At 33.5% G+C, this 18,617-nt stretch overlaps 1 protein-coding gene across 2 annotated transcripts in view; it reads right to left on the reverse strand.

The window, feature by feature from the left end:
- Positions 1 to 1,045: 1,045 nt before the first annotated feature.
- Positions 1,046 to 18,617, reverse strand: part of LOC149791097 (alsin-like) — a 239,562-nt gene continuing 221,990 nt past the window's right edge. For both annotated transcript variants that reach the window (XM_089973014.1, XM_089973013.1), the window contains one exon: positions 1,046 to 16,986. In XM_089973014.1, the coding sequence (XP_089829140.1) occupies positions 16,942 to 16,986 (45 nt within the window). In that variant the 3' untranslated portion in view covers positions 1,046 to 16,941. The remainder of the gene's footprint in view (positions 16,987 to 18,617) is intronic.

The raw sequence follows: 18,617 nt of genomic DNA on the forward strand, positions 1-18,617 counted from the left end.
TATTTTGTAAAATTGGTTTTTGATAAAGGGTCTTTGTCTCTTTTACCAGCCTAAGAATTTCATAACTTTTGGATTCTATAATACTAGCAGTGCAAATTTTTCTCTCATAAATTTTTTGCAAATATTAAATAAGTATTAGAAATCTTGTACATGTACTTTATAGTGTGTGGAATTTATCTTATATCTGGTATAACTAATGTAGAAGGTATGTGCAAGTTTGAAAGACCGCTCTGGTTGCCTAGTGGTTAGAGTGACCACCTTGGACGCAGGAGGTCGTGGGTTCGATTCCCGGTCAAGTCATACCAAAGACTTATTTTAAAAAATGGTACTAACAGCTACCTTGCTTGGCGCTCAGCATTATGAGGTTAGTGTTAGGACTGTTTGGCCTTGTGTCAGGATAATGTGACTGGGTGGGACATCATGCTACATGTCTGTAGCATGATGCCCCAGTGCTAGACATCACTATAAACTGCCACACTGCATATATCATAGTGCTAAGACTGAAATTTTTTTGAAGCTTATGTTAAAAATCCAAATCACACACACATACGAGTTTCAAAAGTTTCACAGCATCTAAGGATTGTTGACATTGTTACTGCCATGATAGCTGCAGGAAAGTTTTACCTATGTCTCAGCATTCACAGGAGAACAATTATGATAGCTACAGGAATCGTTCTACATATGTCTCAGCATCCACAGGTGAACTGCCATTATAAGTGCTGGGAAAATTCAACATGTCTCTCAACATCCAAAAGGTGAATTGCCATGATAGATGCTGGGAAAATTCAACATGTCTCTCAACATCCAAAAGGTGAATTGCCATGATAAATGCTGGGAAAATTCAACATGTCTCTCAACATCCAAAAGGTGAATTGCCATGATAAATGCTGGGAAAATTCAACATGTCTCTCAACATCCAAAAGGTGAATTGCCATGATAGTTGCTGGTGAAATTCAGCATGTCTCAACATCAACTTGTGAACTGTGATGGGAGATGCATGTCCCACCTAACCCTCATAATTTGTAAGTGAGACAAAAATAAAGAATAAATTTCATGTTTTATTACTATTGCATAAGCATAATGATATAGTGTGGCATGTGAGGGAGACAAAAAATACAGAATATGCTTTTGCCAAAGAAGTGAAGAAAAAAAAACATTTTTTTTGTTTTCAAATTTGTGAGGTCAAATAAGAAATGCAGTCAATAATTCTAACATATGAAATTATAAAAGAAATCATTAAATGGTGCTTATTCTAATAATGGTTTTCTGCATTAGTCATGACAGCAGGTAATTCAGACTGATCTTAAGTAGAAATCTATCTTGTTTGAATGCTCATCCTGTTCTGTAAACCAAGACTGGTCTGAAGGATGTAACTTTGGCATAATGTATACCTTTATATATTCCTATTTAATTTGAATCTAATTCAAACTAATACAGCATCTTTATACTGTATTAACTGAACAAAGGAATACAAATTTCAATTGAAACGCTCTGTGACAACCCTGATATGGCTGACACTGACTTCATAACCAGATGCTTGAAATGTAGACAGGCAATCCATTCAGAAGGAGTAGTGATAAGAGATTTTCAAGATGCTGGTTGTACAAGCTACACAATTTTCAGTTAAGCATCAAACAAAGAAGCTTCATTTAAGCCCCACAAGACTTCAAAGGAGGCTACAGGTTAAAACCTCAAGACAACATTTTCTTACAAGAGGATAAGCAGACAGAATTATAGATTGTTGCTGTGATAGTCAGTTTGACATAAAAAAATAACAATTTTTTCAATTAGACCAACAAGACATCATAAGTCCTCTAGTGAAAACACCATGTTGATGTAACTATCCATTAAGAAGGAGCAGCAATAACACAGTTTTCAATATGACCACTGCGATAGACATATTGGACAATAGTGTGGGACCATCTGTATTTAAGATAATCTAGACTCTTAAGAAGTCTTCTGGTGAAAACCTCATGTCAATATGACTTTTCAGAGTAGTGATAACAAAATTTTAAAGATAACTTCGATAGTGGCCATTTATACATTAGATCAGGACCATTTTCAGTTAGGAGTAGGACCATCTAGACATCATAAGTCTTGCAGTAAAACCCCATGTTGACATGAGCATCCATTCAAGAGTAGTGATAATACAATTTTCAAGTTGGCGGCTACGGTGGCTATAATGAATGCACGAGCCAAACCGTTATCATTTAGGACGAACTAAACCACATTATGAAAATGTGTTTGCAAAGTTTCATGGTAGCTGCAGGAGTCTCAATAACAAACTTGTGCTAATGGATGGATGATCAACAACAACCTACCAATATGCTCTTCAGCTGAGATAAAATTGGTTAAATTCTCTCCAATCTTGTCAAAATGTTTTCAGTAATGGCAGCCATATATGAATTTGGATATCAAGGTCAGTAACTGCACATCATCTGGTAAAACTAATTTGACAAAGACGAGTCTTATATGGGATACAAATTCTTGTCATGATACAAATGCAGTTATCAGATTTCATGAAGATGTTTCAAATAATAGAGAAGATATTAACTGGAGAAGTGTATGTCAGACAAATAAATACAATTCGTAACAAAACTTGAAAAATACTTATTTGACAAAGTTAAATCTTAAATGGAACACAGGCTCTTGTCATTATTTTCAAGTACATGTCATATTTCATGATATATATATATATATATATATATATATATATATATATATATATATATATATAGATATTAATCAGATAAATTTGTGAAAATGGATGGAAAATATTTTAAAAACCAAATGTGGACAATGTTTAAAATATTCTTCAGACAAATTCAACTTATTACAGGACACAATGTCTTGCCAAAAGCATACCAAACTTATTACAGGACACAATGCCTGGCCATAATACAAAAGCATACCAAAGTTAATGAAGATATCTCCAAGGGTTTGGGACTCATTAAGTAATCAAAAATGGGACAACATAACTACCATTTTCATGAAGATATCTCAATGGGAGATGTTAAGTAATCAAAAGTGCAAGAGATGGTGACTTCTATACATCCTACTCAATCACAGAGCATAAAATAAGGTAATGAAGTAACAAAATAAACAAGGTATGTATGCCGGAGACAAACAAATTCACACACAAAAACCCACATATAACCTTAACCTGTATTTAATTTTCTAGCATAATGTGGGATATTGAAGGAAAAAGAATTTTGTAGCAATCTATTTTTTAAAGCTCTATTTTGAGCACAATTAGAGCACATTTACCTTTTCTAAACAATAACAGCTGCATCGTCTCAAAGAAATATTAAAGCAAGATTATAATACATTAGATCTTTAAACTGGTATAATGATTGTGACTGTTTTCTACAATGCTAGAAATAATATCAGGGTATAATGGCCATCTTTGAGAATTTCAGGACACTGATAATCGTTTTATTGTAAACAGAGTTCTACCAACAATGCTTTAATAAAGCTGGTGAAACAATGATTGGGAAAATATGTTATTTTTATTTATCCAGAGATAAAGAGAGTCCTGCACGGGCTTACTAATGTATGTGTCTTTAATTTCAACCCTATGACCATGGACATGAATGGTATACAGGAAATATAAGTGTAAAGGAGACTCAAGTTTCAAGCATCAAGTCTGCAGGATTAATTTTCACTAAAATTTAAATGATGGAAAAAATGAATCCAAATCTTTTCAACACTTTATGTGTTTTTGAATGACTTCATGCTTAACTCCTGAATCTGAGGTGAGGTAGTGTTAAAGAGCTTGATTCATGGAACAACTGTGCATCTTTTTATATAAGTTTTTATGTCATGCATCTACCTAGTTTTACCAAATCTTATTTACTGACTAATTATTTTTACAAAAAATGTTAGGGAAGCAAATTTTGAATTAAAAGACTCGTATATTTTATTTTGATTCACATTTTTGTTTTCCCTATCATAAACTTTGCCACATTCAAAGAATGTTTCAAGAAATGAAAAGACATTTCAAGGACAAAACAATTTCAAATTTAAACACGTTTCGAAGCAAACCATCTTATTTAAGGTTTTTCAGTGTAAGTCATCATATTCACAGTTTTTTCAAGATTATATTAATCATCAAAAATGAAAATAATATTATCATACAATATAATGAGATCAGAATTCAATCAGATAAGAGATTACTGAATTACAAGTGACTTCTCATTACAAGTGCTGTAATAAGAGTCATGTAGAGATGATATCCTGCAAGTACACAGATTATTCCTCCAAGTAGACTGATTGCTCCTCCAAGTACACTGACTAATCCTCAAAGTGCACTTATTATTCCTCCAAGTACACTGATTAATCTTCCAAGTACACTGATTAATCTTCCAGGTATACTGATTAATCTTCCAAGTACACTTATTAATCCTCCAAGTACACTGATTAATCCTCCAAGTATACTGATTAATCTTCCAAGTAGACTTATTAATCTTCCAAGTACACTGATTAATCCTCCAAGTATACTGATTAATCTTCCAAGTACACTTATTAATCTTCCAAGTACACTTATTAATCTTCCAAGTACACTTATTAATCCTCCAAGTACACTGATTAAACCTCCAAGTACACTGATTAATCCTCCAAGTACACTGATTAAACCTCCAAGTACACTGATTAATCCTCCAAGTACACTTATTAATCTTCCAAGTACACTGATTAATCCTCCAAGTATACTGATTAATCTTCCAAGTACACTTATTAATCTTCCAAGTACACTTATTAAACCTCCAAGTATACTGATTAATCTTCCAAGTACACTTATTAATCTTCCAAGTACACTGATTAATCCTCCAAGTATACTGATTAATCTTCCAAGTACACTTATTAATCTTCCAAGTACACTGATTAAACCTCCAAGTACACTGATTAATCCTCCAAGTACACTGATTAAACCTCCAAGTACACTGATTAATCCTCCAAGTAAACTTATTACTTCTCCAAGTTCACTGATTAATCCAACAAGTACACTTTTTACTCCTCCAAGTACACTGATTAATCATCCAAGTACACTTATTACTCACCGAGTACACTGATTAATCCTCCAAGTACACTGATTAATCCTTCAAGTACACTGATTAATCTTCCAAGCACACCCATTACTCCTACAAGTGCACAGATTACTCATCCAAGTAAACTGATTATGTAAACATTCCTACTTAAATACCCTCTGGTCCAATGTTCTCAATTTATATACTACTTCTTCTAGTACTATATGGTCTAGAACTGTCAATTTACTACTTCTGACACAGTTAGCTTCTATGGCAATACAACCAAAAAGACAAGATGAATTTGGAAAAGGACAAACTTTATGCAACATGCTTAACATCAGCACCAAGACTGGTTTAAAGATAGTGAATGATTTAAGAATTACATATTTGGTCTGGAAATGAAAATGTTTATGAACATACATATATGATAAACAGATGGAAATATTACTAGCTAGATTTCACCCACACACCCACACTATACCCTGATATAACCATTGTGGTGGGAGACAAAAATTAAAGCTGTCTACAAGATAAATACAAGCACGCTTAGTCTAAGACAATTCAAGCACAAGTTGCTTCTGTTTAATAAAAGTGTATGATGATATTTCTTATAATGCAAGTATTGAAACTGTGGCAAGCAAAAAATTACACTTTTATAAATCTATTCAAATACAAAAACTTAAAATCCTCACGTCTATAATTCTGAGACTGAATAAAATTATCTATACAATGCCTTGTACATTTCATTAACAAAATCAAGTTCAAGAATATGGCAAATATGAAAACATGGCACGAACTAAACATCATGAATACATCAAATACAAGTCCCTCAAATTTGACTGAAAACTTATACCTTAAAATCAAGACATAGGTATAGATACAAGTCACTGTGTTTTAAATCTCAATGAAGTACAAAACTCCATTTTTTTACCGGGCCTAAAATATTTTATACACTGCATAAAGTGTTTTGGTGAAAGGTTCATATCAGTGCCATCATTCATTCAAGAGAAGTGTAAATATGTTATATGACAACTATGGTGTCATGGTGAAGACCATTTCCATTGCAACAGCTACATATTAGTATAACAGTATTTTATTGAAAACTTAATGTTGCTATGACCATTCAGCAGAAGTAGCCACACAGATTTTCTGGATGTCCATCAAGGCAGCCATATCTCAGCATCATTTTATTTAAAAAAATTACTACATATTGCAAGAAAGAATTTCTTTTAAATGCTGTATGGTCATCTGTTTTGGAGAAAAAACAGTTACAACAGTTTTCAAATTTGGGGATGTCCAATTAGCATAGTTTTTATTCATAGCCTATTAACACATAGCGAGAATAAGTTTTAGTTATATGTAAGAAATAATCCATGTTGACATACCATCCTTGTTACATAAGAAAAAGATTTTCAAGATGGAAACCACTGAACAGCAACATTTTTATTTAAGACATCGTAGACATTAAAAGAAGTCTGTGAGTGAAAACCATCTTCTCCAAAGAAGTAGTCATAACTCAATGTTCATGGTGGCTACCAGAGCTGCCATTATAAATGTCCAAGAGTACCATCTTCACTGAGGACAAACCTCACATGATAAAAAGTATTTTAGTGCACACCCCTTTGAAAATCTATTCTGAAGGAGTAGCAATAACAAAATTTTCAAGATGGCCACCATGAAAGTTATAAAGGATATCAGACTGGCACCATATCATTCAGGACCAACTAGAAATCATAGGAAGCTTTATAGTAAAATTTCTATGGCAAAGAAATACTCTGCTCAGGACAAGAAGTCATAAAAACTTTTTAAAGAAAGACACTCTGGTACCATTTTCATTTTGATCCAACTTGGCAATCAGAGAAGTCTTTTGGTTAGAATTCTATGTCAATATGATGATAAGAAGATTTTCAAGATGGCTGCAATGGTATTCATATCAGATATCAAATCAGTTCTGTTTGTATTCAGGACAATGTGTGTATGTGTGTGTGATTTGGATTTTTAACGTAGCTTTAACAATTTTTCAGTCTTATCACTATGATATATGCAATGTGGCAGTTTATAGTGATGTCTAGCACTGGGGCATCATGCTGCAGACATGAAGCATGATGTCCCATCCAGTCACATTATCCTAAGACCAGGCCGACCAGTCCTAACAGAAACCTCTTAATGCTGAGTATCAAGCGAGGCAGCTGTTAGTACCATTTTTATAAGTCTTTGGTATGACACGGCCATAGATCAAACCCACAACCTCCCATATTTGAGGAGGACGCTCTAACCATTAGGTCACCGAAGCAGTATATTCAGGACAAACTGGACCTCATAAGAAGTCATTTAGTGAACAACACATTCTAATATAAACACCTGCTTATGTACAAACATACACAAGATTTTGAAAATGGCTGCATTTGTTGCCACATTGGAAGTTAGGAGAAGCCATATTTTCATTTTGGTTCAACTAGACCTTGCAATAAATGTAATAATAATAATAATAATAATATATATATATATATATATATATATATATATATATATATATATATATATATATATGGTTTCATGACAATAATCCAAGCACTTTAGGAGTGGCAGTGATTATACCAAATCTGTTAACAGACAGACGATGACATGCCATCCCATAAACTCTTTTGGTCTATGCTCAATGTGTGATTTAGATTTTTAACATAGCTTTAACAGTTTTCCAGTCATATTGCTATGATGTCTGCAATGTAACAGTTTAAAGTGATATCTAGCACTGGGGCTTCATGCCACAGACATGTAGCATGATATTCCACAGAGTCCCATTATCCTGACACCAGGCCGACCAGTCCTAACACTAACCTCTTAATGCTGAGAGCAAAGCGAGGTAGCTGTTAGTACCATTTATATATATATATATATATATATATATATATATATATATATATATATATATATATATATATATATATATATGTGTGCGTGTGTGTGTGTGTGTGTGTGTGTGTGTGCATGTTTCTTTTAACAATATCCACACATATGTTAAAACAACAAACACACTGGCATTTTTATATTTTCTTTGGGCTAAGTCATGCACAGCTAAAAAAATTATACACACAAACCCTGAACAATAAAGTAAATATGTGCATCACCTTCACCAGGACAATGTATAGACATCCAACGTCTTTTCACTCTACCAATGATTATTATATGTTTCCTGTTATGATTTCTTATTCCATTTAATGGATAAGAATTTTGAAGCGTTTGAAATAATTTTAAAATAAGATATCTGTAGCAACTAAACTTTCGTATTCCAAATGGTCAATCAAAATATCAATAGAGTACACAATTTATCACAGTATTTGCCTATTAAATGTAAAATAGAAAAGAATATTAAACTTACCTATTGTAAGCAAAAATCTGCCATTTGAAAAAAAATGCCAGTGTGCATTTAATTACACAGGACAATAATAACAGCCATTTAATTACACAAGGCAAGAGTAACTACCATTGAGTTACACAAGGCAATAATAGATGCCATTTAGTTACACAAGGCAATAATAACTGCCATTTAATTACACAAAGCAATAATAACTGCTAGTTAACTACACGAGGCAGTAATAACTGCCATTTGTCATGGATCTCATCCTGGAACACACGTTTGATGAATAGTTTGGAACCTTCGAGGTATAGTGTTCTCCTCTTCAATCAGAGTATAATCAATGATAACATAATTGTTAACATTATCATTGCAGTAAATAAAAATAGACTAATGTGATCTTGGCCTATTTTATAATGAAAGAAGTTATGCAATATTCTATATCTATATCAGAAGTTTGAATCATTTTATAAATTAAAATCAGAGCTATCAATTAGCACTATGTAGCCAGTATTTTGTTTACATGCTGCAAAACCCCATACCTGACAGGTATTAAACAATAAATAGTCCTTGAATGCACTGATACTCTACTGTCCAACAATGAATTTCCAGGAATGCAAGATGAGACCATTTCTTCATCGTACATGCTGAGTGATAAAACCATATCTGGTATTCTTGATATGATTTACAAACATTTCTTACCTCATTTATACTTGTAACTCTAGTCACAATGACAGTGTAGAAAGTCATCATTATGTCAATTTCAAAAGCAAGGATGCTTTTATCACTTTGGAAAAGGGGATTAAGCAATTTGTTTGATGAATTGTGGAAAGATGTGTTATTGTAGCAGAAATGGATGTCACCTTTTATGCCAGTATAACAGGTATAATTAGATATGTTCATCTATTTTCCTGTGAATTATAGCAATTTATTTAAGACAAAGGTTCATCTCTGAGAAAAGATATGAGCTACAGCCATTTTCATTAAGGTCAGGTGTCACTGAATAATCAAAACATGTCTGTATAGGTCAGTGAAGCTTCAGTCCAATGTCATTCAATTCAATACTCAAAACGTGTCTGTATAGGCCAGTGAAGCTTCAGTCCAATGTCATTCAATTTAATACTCAAAACATGTCTGTATAGGCCAGTGAAGCTTCAGTCCAATGTCATTCAATTTAATACTCAAAACATGTCTGTATAGGCCAGTGAAGCTTCAGTCCAATGTCATTCAATTTAATATTCAAAATATGTCTGTATAGGCCAGTGAAGCTTCAGTCCAATGTCATTCAATTTAATATTCAAGATATGTCTGTATAGGCCAGTGAAACTTCAGTCCAATGTCATTCAATTTAATATTCAAAATATGTCTGTATAGGCCAGTGAAATTTCAGTTCATGTCATTCAACTGAATACTCAAAACATGTCTGTATAGGCCAGTGAAGATTCAGTCCAATGTCATTCAATTTAATATTCAAAACATGTCTGTATAGGCCAGTGAAGCTTCAGTTCATTGTCATTCAATTTAATATTCAAAACATGTCTGTATAGGTCAGTGAAACTTCAGTCCAATGTCATTCAATTTAATATTCAAAATATGTCTGTATAGGCCAGTGAAATTTCAGTTCAATGTCATTCAACTGAATACTCAAAACATGTCTGTATAGGCCCGTGAAGCTTCAGTCCAATGTCATTCAATTTAATATTCAAAATATGTCTGTATAGACCAGTGAAACTTCAGTTCAATGTCATTCAATTTAATATTCAAAACATGTCTGTATAGGCCAGTGAAGCTTCAGTTCAAGAGTCACAACCAACAGCAAGCTATACAGCTTCTTTCTATTTTCCATTCATTAACAGCTTCTAGTGCACATAACAAAACTTGATAATAAAACCAATAACTATGGCAATAATTGGTGCCTATTATTTGTTCAAAAACCAATTTAAAAAGGTGAACCTGTGTACAGTAATTACACATATGCAACAGTGAGTTTTGCTTTGTCATCGTATGTTCATTGTAACAGCCATATTTGAGGTCAGATCAGCACCATTTGGATGATTTTCAAGATGGTGGCCACACTAGATATCAGCTTAACACCAGTTTTTTTTAGCACTAACTAGACATCATAAGAAGCCTTCTGATGAAAACCCAATTTTGATATGACAGCAATTTGTTTGTCCGATTAGGTATCAGATAATCACAACTTTTATCTGGGACCATCTAGACACCATAATTTGTCAGGTGAAAACCTGGTGCTGATATGTTTTTCTGCTCAGTAGGAGTAAGTTTTTTAAGATTTTAAAAATGGCTGCTATGGTGGCCATTGTGGATGTCACCATTTTCATCTGGGTTCAGCTAGACATCATAAGAAATCTTCTGCTGAAAATCCCATGTTGATATGTCCATCCATTCAGGTGGGCATCATAGTGGTCATATTGAATGTCCAGGCAGCAATATTTTCAATACAAACTATCAAAATTTTATAAGGAATCCTCTGGTGAAAAGCACAAGCCAATTTCACCTTTGATTCAGGATAAGAAATGAGGGCAAGATTTTCAAACTGGCTGCAATGGATGCCATGCTGAAAGCCACACTGGTACCACTTTCACAGGACCACACATACATTGTAAGTGAAATTCCCCATGTTTACACAACCAACCATCAATGAGGAGCAATAACAAGATTATCAAGATGACCACTATGGAGGTCATATTGGATATTCAAGATGACCACTATGGAGGTCATATAGGATATTCAAGCCAAATCAATTTCAATTAACCAAACTAGAAATCAATAAAGTCTACCGGTGAAAACCCCATGTTGATATTACTTTTCATTCTGAAGGAGTGATGATAATATTTTCACAAAATTTTCAAGATGGTAACCATGGTGACCTTGCATGAGATCAGACTGGTACCAATTTAATTTAGGACAAACCAGACATCATAAGTTGTTAAGCAGAAATCCCATCTTGACATAACCATACATTCAAAAGAAGTAGCAATAACAAGATATTCAAAATTTTGGTTGCCATGGCAGCTATACTGTGAGTCTGAGCAGCACCACTTTTATTTTGGAAAAACTTTACCTTGGAATGAGCATTTGTTTAAAGTTTCATGGCAATCCTCCAATAAATGTTAAGATTACTGATAACAAACCTGTGCTAATGTTCAGACTAATGTAAACAATGGACAACATACCATACCAGAACAATGGACAACATACTGTGCCAGAACAATGGACAACATACCGCACCAGAACAATGGACAACATACTATGCCAGAACAATGGACAACATACCCTGCCAGAACAATGGACAACATACCATGCCAGAAGCTCTTCAGTTCTCTAATAGAGCTAAAATCAATATCCTTTTTTCTTTCTATATCAAGCTGAGGTTTCCTAATGAGCTGATAAAAATAAGAGATCAACATTTTTTAAATAAATTTTGCAAAGTAATTGTTCTTAAAATATGCTTGACAAGCTGTTATCTCTGTCTGCCTGTAGAACCAGACTTTAGTAGGTGAAAATGACAGGCTTTGAATAATTCTTGGAGTGACAGCTATCAGTATAAATGTAATTCTTGTATCAATAATTACAGGTTGTTGTTGTAGGGTTTAACGCCATTTTTCAGCACATGATAGGCTATACATGGCGGCCAGTATTAATGGTGGAGGAAGAACCCGGGAAAACCACGGAAAGAACCACCTACCCACAAGAAGCTACTGGCAAGCTTTCTCACATACCCACATCGGCTGAATCCGAGACTCGAACCCACGCAGACAGAGGTGAGATGGGAGTGATTTGTAACGGACATCGCTTTAGACCACATGGCCACGCGGGGCCTCTAATAATTACAGGTGAGGCATCATATAAAAAGTATACAGCATTCCGTCTACTCATCAAATTTCTACTCCTTAACAAGTACAATACACAGTTGTATAGTCAGCAATATACACTGCATAGTCATAAGTATATGATGTATAGTCATTAATATGCAATGTATCATTAATATGCAATGTACAGTCATTAATATTCAATGTACAGTCATTAATATACAATGTATAGTCCTTAACATGGAATGTTTTCAGCTGAAAAAACATACTGATTTCTACATTCATCTGAATTGATCAGAAAGGGCTTTCTAAGAAGGCTTGGATGTAAATAGATCTAGCCTGGATGAATGAATGTGATCACACACACAAATACATAACCCATGTTAATAAAGGATAATGTATGTCACTGCAACCTTTATTTTAAAGGGTGTAGTAACAAATCCAGTTATCAAGCTGCTTTAAATATAGGCCACACATAACCTCTTTTTACAAAAGGGATGTAGAACTTATCATGTATTCACTCGTCATGTTCCATTTTATGGGTGTATCAGTATCGATCATCTACAGTAAATGTCATACAGGTCATGCTATAAATTAAATATAAAGTGATGCCTGAAAATACTAATTTTGCTTAACCAAAGTCTATTCAATCCAGATTATTCAATGATCTGCACCTGAACTGTTACAAAAAACCTTCCAGAGGAAAATTATTGATTGATATGGACTTTTACATTGGATGCCACGTACTAAACCGGGTCACAAAAACATCATGTCAAGTCTAATAATCACAATATAGGGCATTATGAATTTGTTTACCGATATGTGTAACTTTCCTTGTGACATCACAGCACATGACATTCAATCCAGATTGTACTGGATCACACTTTCAGGTTGATCTTTTCCCAAAAGTCCAAAAGCTTTAAAACCGATTTTTCAGGGCACGTAATTAATACCATTCCAAAGAAATATTGACGCATGAAGATCCAAATTAAGTGAATAATTACCATTTAAAGGTCTTTAGAATCAAATTGTAAAAAATGACACCAATACTGAAATAATTGGTGTTGAATGCCTATATAACCTAAATGATATTTACTTTAGTTTACTGAACAATAAAAACATTAAACTGAAGCAAAGTCAGTCAAATGTTAAATGCTAGTAAAACTGATCTCCTTTTAAGATAATAATAATAATAAGAATTATTAATAATAATAATGTAGGCATAATAATAATGTAGACATAATGTAGGCATAATAAAAATGTAGGCATAATAATAATGTTGACTTAATATGGAACCTTGTCATTAGAAGTTCTAAGCACTATACAAATGCTGTTACATATAAATGCATACAATGACAAGATTGTAAAAACAAGCACCATGAACATACAAAACAAAAACATGCTGACAATAATAACTAGTGAAGTAAACATATTTGCCTTTAAGCCAATTCTCATATTCAAAAGAGGTGAGTTTTAAGAGCACTCTTGAATATAATCACAGTGTCTTTGTGTCTAAAATGTATGGGCAATTCATATCACATAGCTGAGCACTGGTATGCAAAAGAATTTTGCCTGTATGGCTTTGTTTTAACAGTAGGACCAACAATATAAGTGTCAGAAGAGGAGCATAAGTTTCTAGACAAGGTGTACAAATGGATGAGGTCACTGAAATGTGAACATATTATGTGTTTGATTCTAGATTAAACGGGTAGCCAGTGAAGGTTACAGGGAGAGGTGTGCTCAGTTCTTCTTACTCTAAGGATGATCCAGCAGCTGTGTTTTGAAATTTGTTATAGTAGATAGGGAGATAAAGCAGAGGGAAGTAAATTACAATAATCCAAATCAGGATCAATTACTCATCAAAATGAATTCTCTCATCATGTAGCACTATTCCTATAATTACACTAATATATGGTAGATAAATAGGCAACATGAGTTTAACAGTGTGTACAAAGGTGCAAAATCTATTTGTTTGTGAGCTAAAAGCTAAAAGCAAATAATTAGGCTTAGATAGTAATGTGAAAATGTAGGTCACCGCGACCTATTGTTGTAAGGATGTGGCAGTAATAGATATGTATATAATCATTAAGTTTGATGATTCTAGCATAAATAGCTAGAGATATAAAACTTAAAATGAAATTCAACAAAAGTGAGCATAAAATATGGTGGACAGTGACATACTTTTGTGAGGAGGGTGTACATTAAGATACGTTCCCACACCTAGTTTAATTAAGTTTAGATTAATAGCATGTATACTGGGTTCTAAACTCCTTCTAGGCTGTGAGTGATCTAAGTCACCATGACCTTGTCTTGTTGCAAAGGTGTATTACTAAAAGAGATGCATGACTTATTAGTTTGATGACTGTACGATGAACAGAGCTTAAGAAATAAACTTAAAACACAAAATTAATCATCAAAGTTAGTGAAGCATGCAATATGGGTCACTGTAACTTACTTTTGTAATATATATGATTTGTCCTGAACTACATGCAAGACAATAAAGCAGTAAAATATGAAATGTAGGTCCTAATTTACCTCCCTTTGTGGTAAGGGTGTGGTACTAGCACATATGAATATAGTCATTTATAATTTGATGATTTTAGCATAAAAAGAGTTTGAGCAATAAACTGAAACATAAAATTCAACTAAAGTCAACCATTTTGTAAACTTAACCTGTAGGTAGCAATACAGATCCACTCTTGTGCTGAGGTGTTGCAAAAGACAACTACCGATGTACGCATGAACTAATGTAGATGTATTTACAAAGATTGCCATTTCAGCGACTTGGTGTAGGTATTGTGAAAGCTACTCCAGTCTGTTGCCTAGATCCTACGAGGAAGGAATGGTTGACACTCAGCAAGGGTACTTATATATATATATATATATATATATATATATATATATATATATATATATATATATATATATGCTTTTTATTTGTGCTGATGTTGAACCCATCACCTGGGAGAATATAATAATCTGTACTTCATAAAGGTGATCTAAATATTGGATGTTGAGTATTGTCTTTAAAATAATCTCATCTCATTATGACTGCCTTAACATAAAATATGGAGTAGTTTTGTAAACATTTGCAAGCATAGAAAACAAAATAAAAATGAAATATATTCAAATGTGTAGAATAAGTATATGATACAAATTTTAACCATATACTCTAGTGTGTGTGTGTGTGTGTATATATATATATATATATATACACACACACCAAGAATTAAATCTCAATCCTTACAAAAAGTGTACCATACATAGTTTGACCAGGTACACTAATCCATTTACACAAGAATTTGATGTCAATCCTGAAGATGAAATCTACCGTACATTGACCACTTACACAAGTGTGTGTATATATATATATATATATATATATATATATATATATATATATATATTTATACACACACACACACCAAGAATTATATATAAATCCTTGAGATGGATGAAATGTACTATACAGACAGATGCACTATTACACATACACAAAAACATAGCTATTAATAGGAAGCTTTGATATAATTACTAGACAAAGGATATCACAGTCATACTTTGTTTAATGACTAGTCTACATTATAGAACCAGTCCAAAAGTATTGCTTTTGTTGCTGCATATATTCAATAATAATAATAGCCAATAAGCAGTATGACAGTGCACATGAAAGCACTGAAAAAATACAAACTAACAAAATAAAAAAAAATGAAATTCCTAAGTTCACTTAAACAAATTCTTGTTTTAAACCTTGAAATAAGTTATGACATATGTAAGGGTTGTTGCAGTAAAATATACATGGGACCCAGGGAAGGCACTTTTTAGTCACCCACATATGCAATTTAGAATTTTGTATTGTTTTCATATGAACTTTTTGGGTAATCTGGGTATCCTAGTATTTATTTTCAAAAACATGCCTTCCCTGGGTACCATGTATGTTTAAATAGAATAGCCTTAAACATGGGTGACTCTAAAACTTGAAAAATATCTTATAAATCACTGTAAAAAAAACATTTTGTGTTTGCAAATAAATATATATCATAACAGCAAACACACTGAAAGTTCAAGTTGAAAAAAGTCTGAACACCTGGTAATGGATGCCACACCTGGTAATGGATGCCACACCTGGTAATGGATGCCAAAATCCTAGATATAACATATAATCCTAATAAAATCACAATCAAGTTTCTTATACCTGAGTGTGTAAAAGTGGTTTCTGACCAATTGTGCCCCCCCCCACCTCAATTATTTTAAATCCAAAATGTTCAGAACTTTATATTTTTTATATTTCAAAATGGGAAACTGCTTTATCTGCCTGAATATTGGTTTTGCGTGATTGTGCTGACAAAGTTATCATAAATTTTTTGTAAAAGTTACAGTAAATGTATATTTTGCTTTCAAGGAAATTTAAGCAGATCGTCTACATATGTATACAAATGTGCTGTGGATGTTTGGCATAACCATATTAACAAGACCCCTAATGCAGAGGTTCAGATGGATGACTAATACACTAAATGTCATCGTTGAAAGCTGTGAAGGCATACAAAATTTATATACAGTATTCAAAGTCTTTTCCAACCTGTTTATACAACTATTTAATCAACAAAGTACATGTATTCAATGATGATGTTTAATTTCAGTTAGGATCTCCATCCAATATACAACAGGGCCCTCTCAGCACAACCAATGCTTCAACAGTAAACTTGCCACCATCTTCTGGGTCCATATACTAGTGAGTTGGCATTTTCTCATTCTGAATCTGGTAATAACATGCCTGAAATGTAGACCAATATAAGAAATGTATTTCTTGATTTCTATTTATCTTTTGGTAATGATGAAAATATATGTATAATGGATAAGATTTATTTATGCTTACCTGTAAAACTACAACAGGTATCAGATTTTAGAAATGACCAGACCTGCCACATTTCCAGACAGTGTCTGAGTGTTTTTTGAGATTCAAAAAGGGTGTTTTGAGGTCTCAAAGAGGAACAATGTTTATGATCACAACAAGTGAAAATTACTGGAAATTCAAATCTGAATAAAAGAAAATAATTTGTATAGTTTCTTTTGAGCATTTAACACATTTACAAGGCAAAAAATATTTGGTAGAGATTATCACCACACACATACAAATATGTGTAAACTCATATAATCACAGCCACAATGACATTAAATAAAACCATACAAACAAGTTTATATCTCTAAAATCCATTGGATGGCAAACTAAAAACTTAATTAGATGCAATCATTGCTGCTGTCAACAGTTCCATAGATGGGGCTTTGAAAATAATGCTAGTGTCAATTGTGTTCATCTCTGCACTTATTAGAGACTGGATGGTACTTTTGTTCATAATTCCCTACTTGATTCTTTTGAGCGAATCCTTCAAAGAACAGTTCTTGACAACCATAACTATCTATCGGGGCCCCGAGTGGACAAGTGGTCTAAAGCGCTCTCCGTTACGGATAACTGCCATCTTAACTCTGTCTGCGTGGGTTCGAGTCTAGGATTCGGCCAATGTGGGTATGTGAGAAAGCTTGCCAGTAGCTTCTCGTGGGTCAATGGTTCTTCCCAGGGTTTTCCTGGGTTTTTCCTCCACCATTAATACTGGCCACCATGCATAGCCTATTGTGTGCTGAAAAATGGCGTTAAACCCCACAACAACAACTATCTATCCAATTAAGTTTGACTACAAGAATTGTTTGTCTCTGTAAAAATGTAAATACACAATCAAACCTGTCCTAATGGTCATTTGTGTTCAGCAGTCACCTGGTCACAACAGCCATTCTGATTCCCCCTCTCGACAAATTTCCTTTAAATATGCCCTGTATTTAATGACCACCTGCCTTTAATGGACAGCAGCCAGGTGTTTCCTAACCAATCAATGGTTTCATCCTGCCTTAAGCAGTCAGTGGAGCATATCAGCAGTGACCACTCCAAGTATGCAAATTAAACACACTTTTGTTTGATGAGCAAGGCATTGTATAGATCTGTGGTTCCCAACATCAACGTGGCAACCCAAATCTATCACAAGGATGTTGTGGAGTGTCACTAGAATTTTTATTTTAGGATGACACAACCTTATCAAAACGTGTAAAGGAGGTTGTGAGGCTCAGACAAACTGGTTTAGATAAAGGAATATCAAGTGAATCAACGTTTAAATGTTGCATATGATCTTGACTGTATCTGTAATGCTCCAGTCACTATCAAACAAACTCAAATGTGTCACCATCTGGACTTCAAAAGCAAGGCAATTTGTATTCTTATGAGAAAAGAAACTGGTGTTATCAGAGCAGAACAGAAGTCACCTTCTGTGCCAGTGTGACATTTATAGTTAGATATCTTCATTTATCTACCATTAAATTAAAGCTACTTTTGAATAAAGAAATGTTTGACTTTGAGAA

This window comes from Sinohyriopsis cumingii, chromosome 10 (genome assembly GCF_028554795.1).
Source record: "Sinohyriopsis cumingii isolate HCF-2022 chromosome 10, ASM2855479v2, whole genome shotgun sequence".
Taxonomy (NCBI): Eukaryota; Metazoa; Mollusca; class Bivalvia; order Unionida; family Unionidae; genus Sinohyriopsis; species Sinohyriopsis cumingii.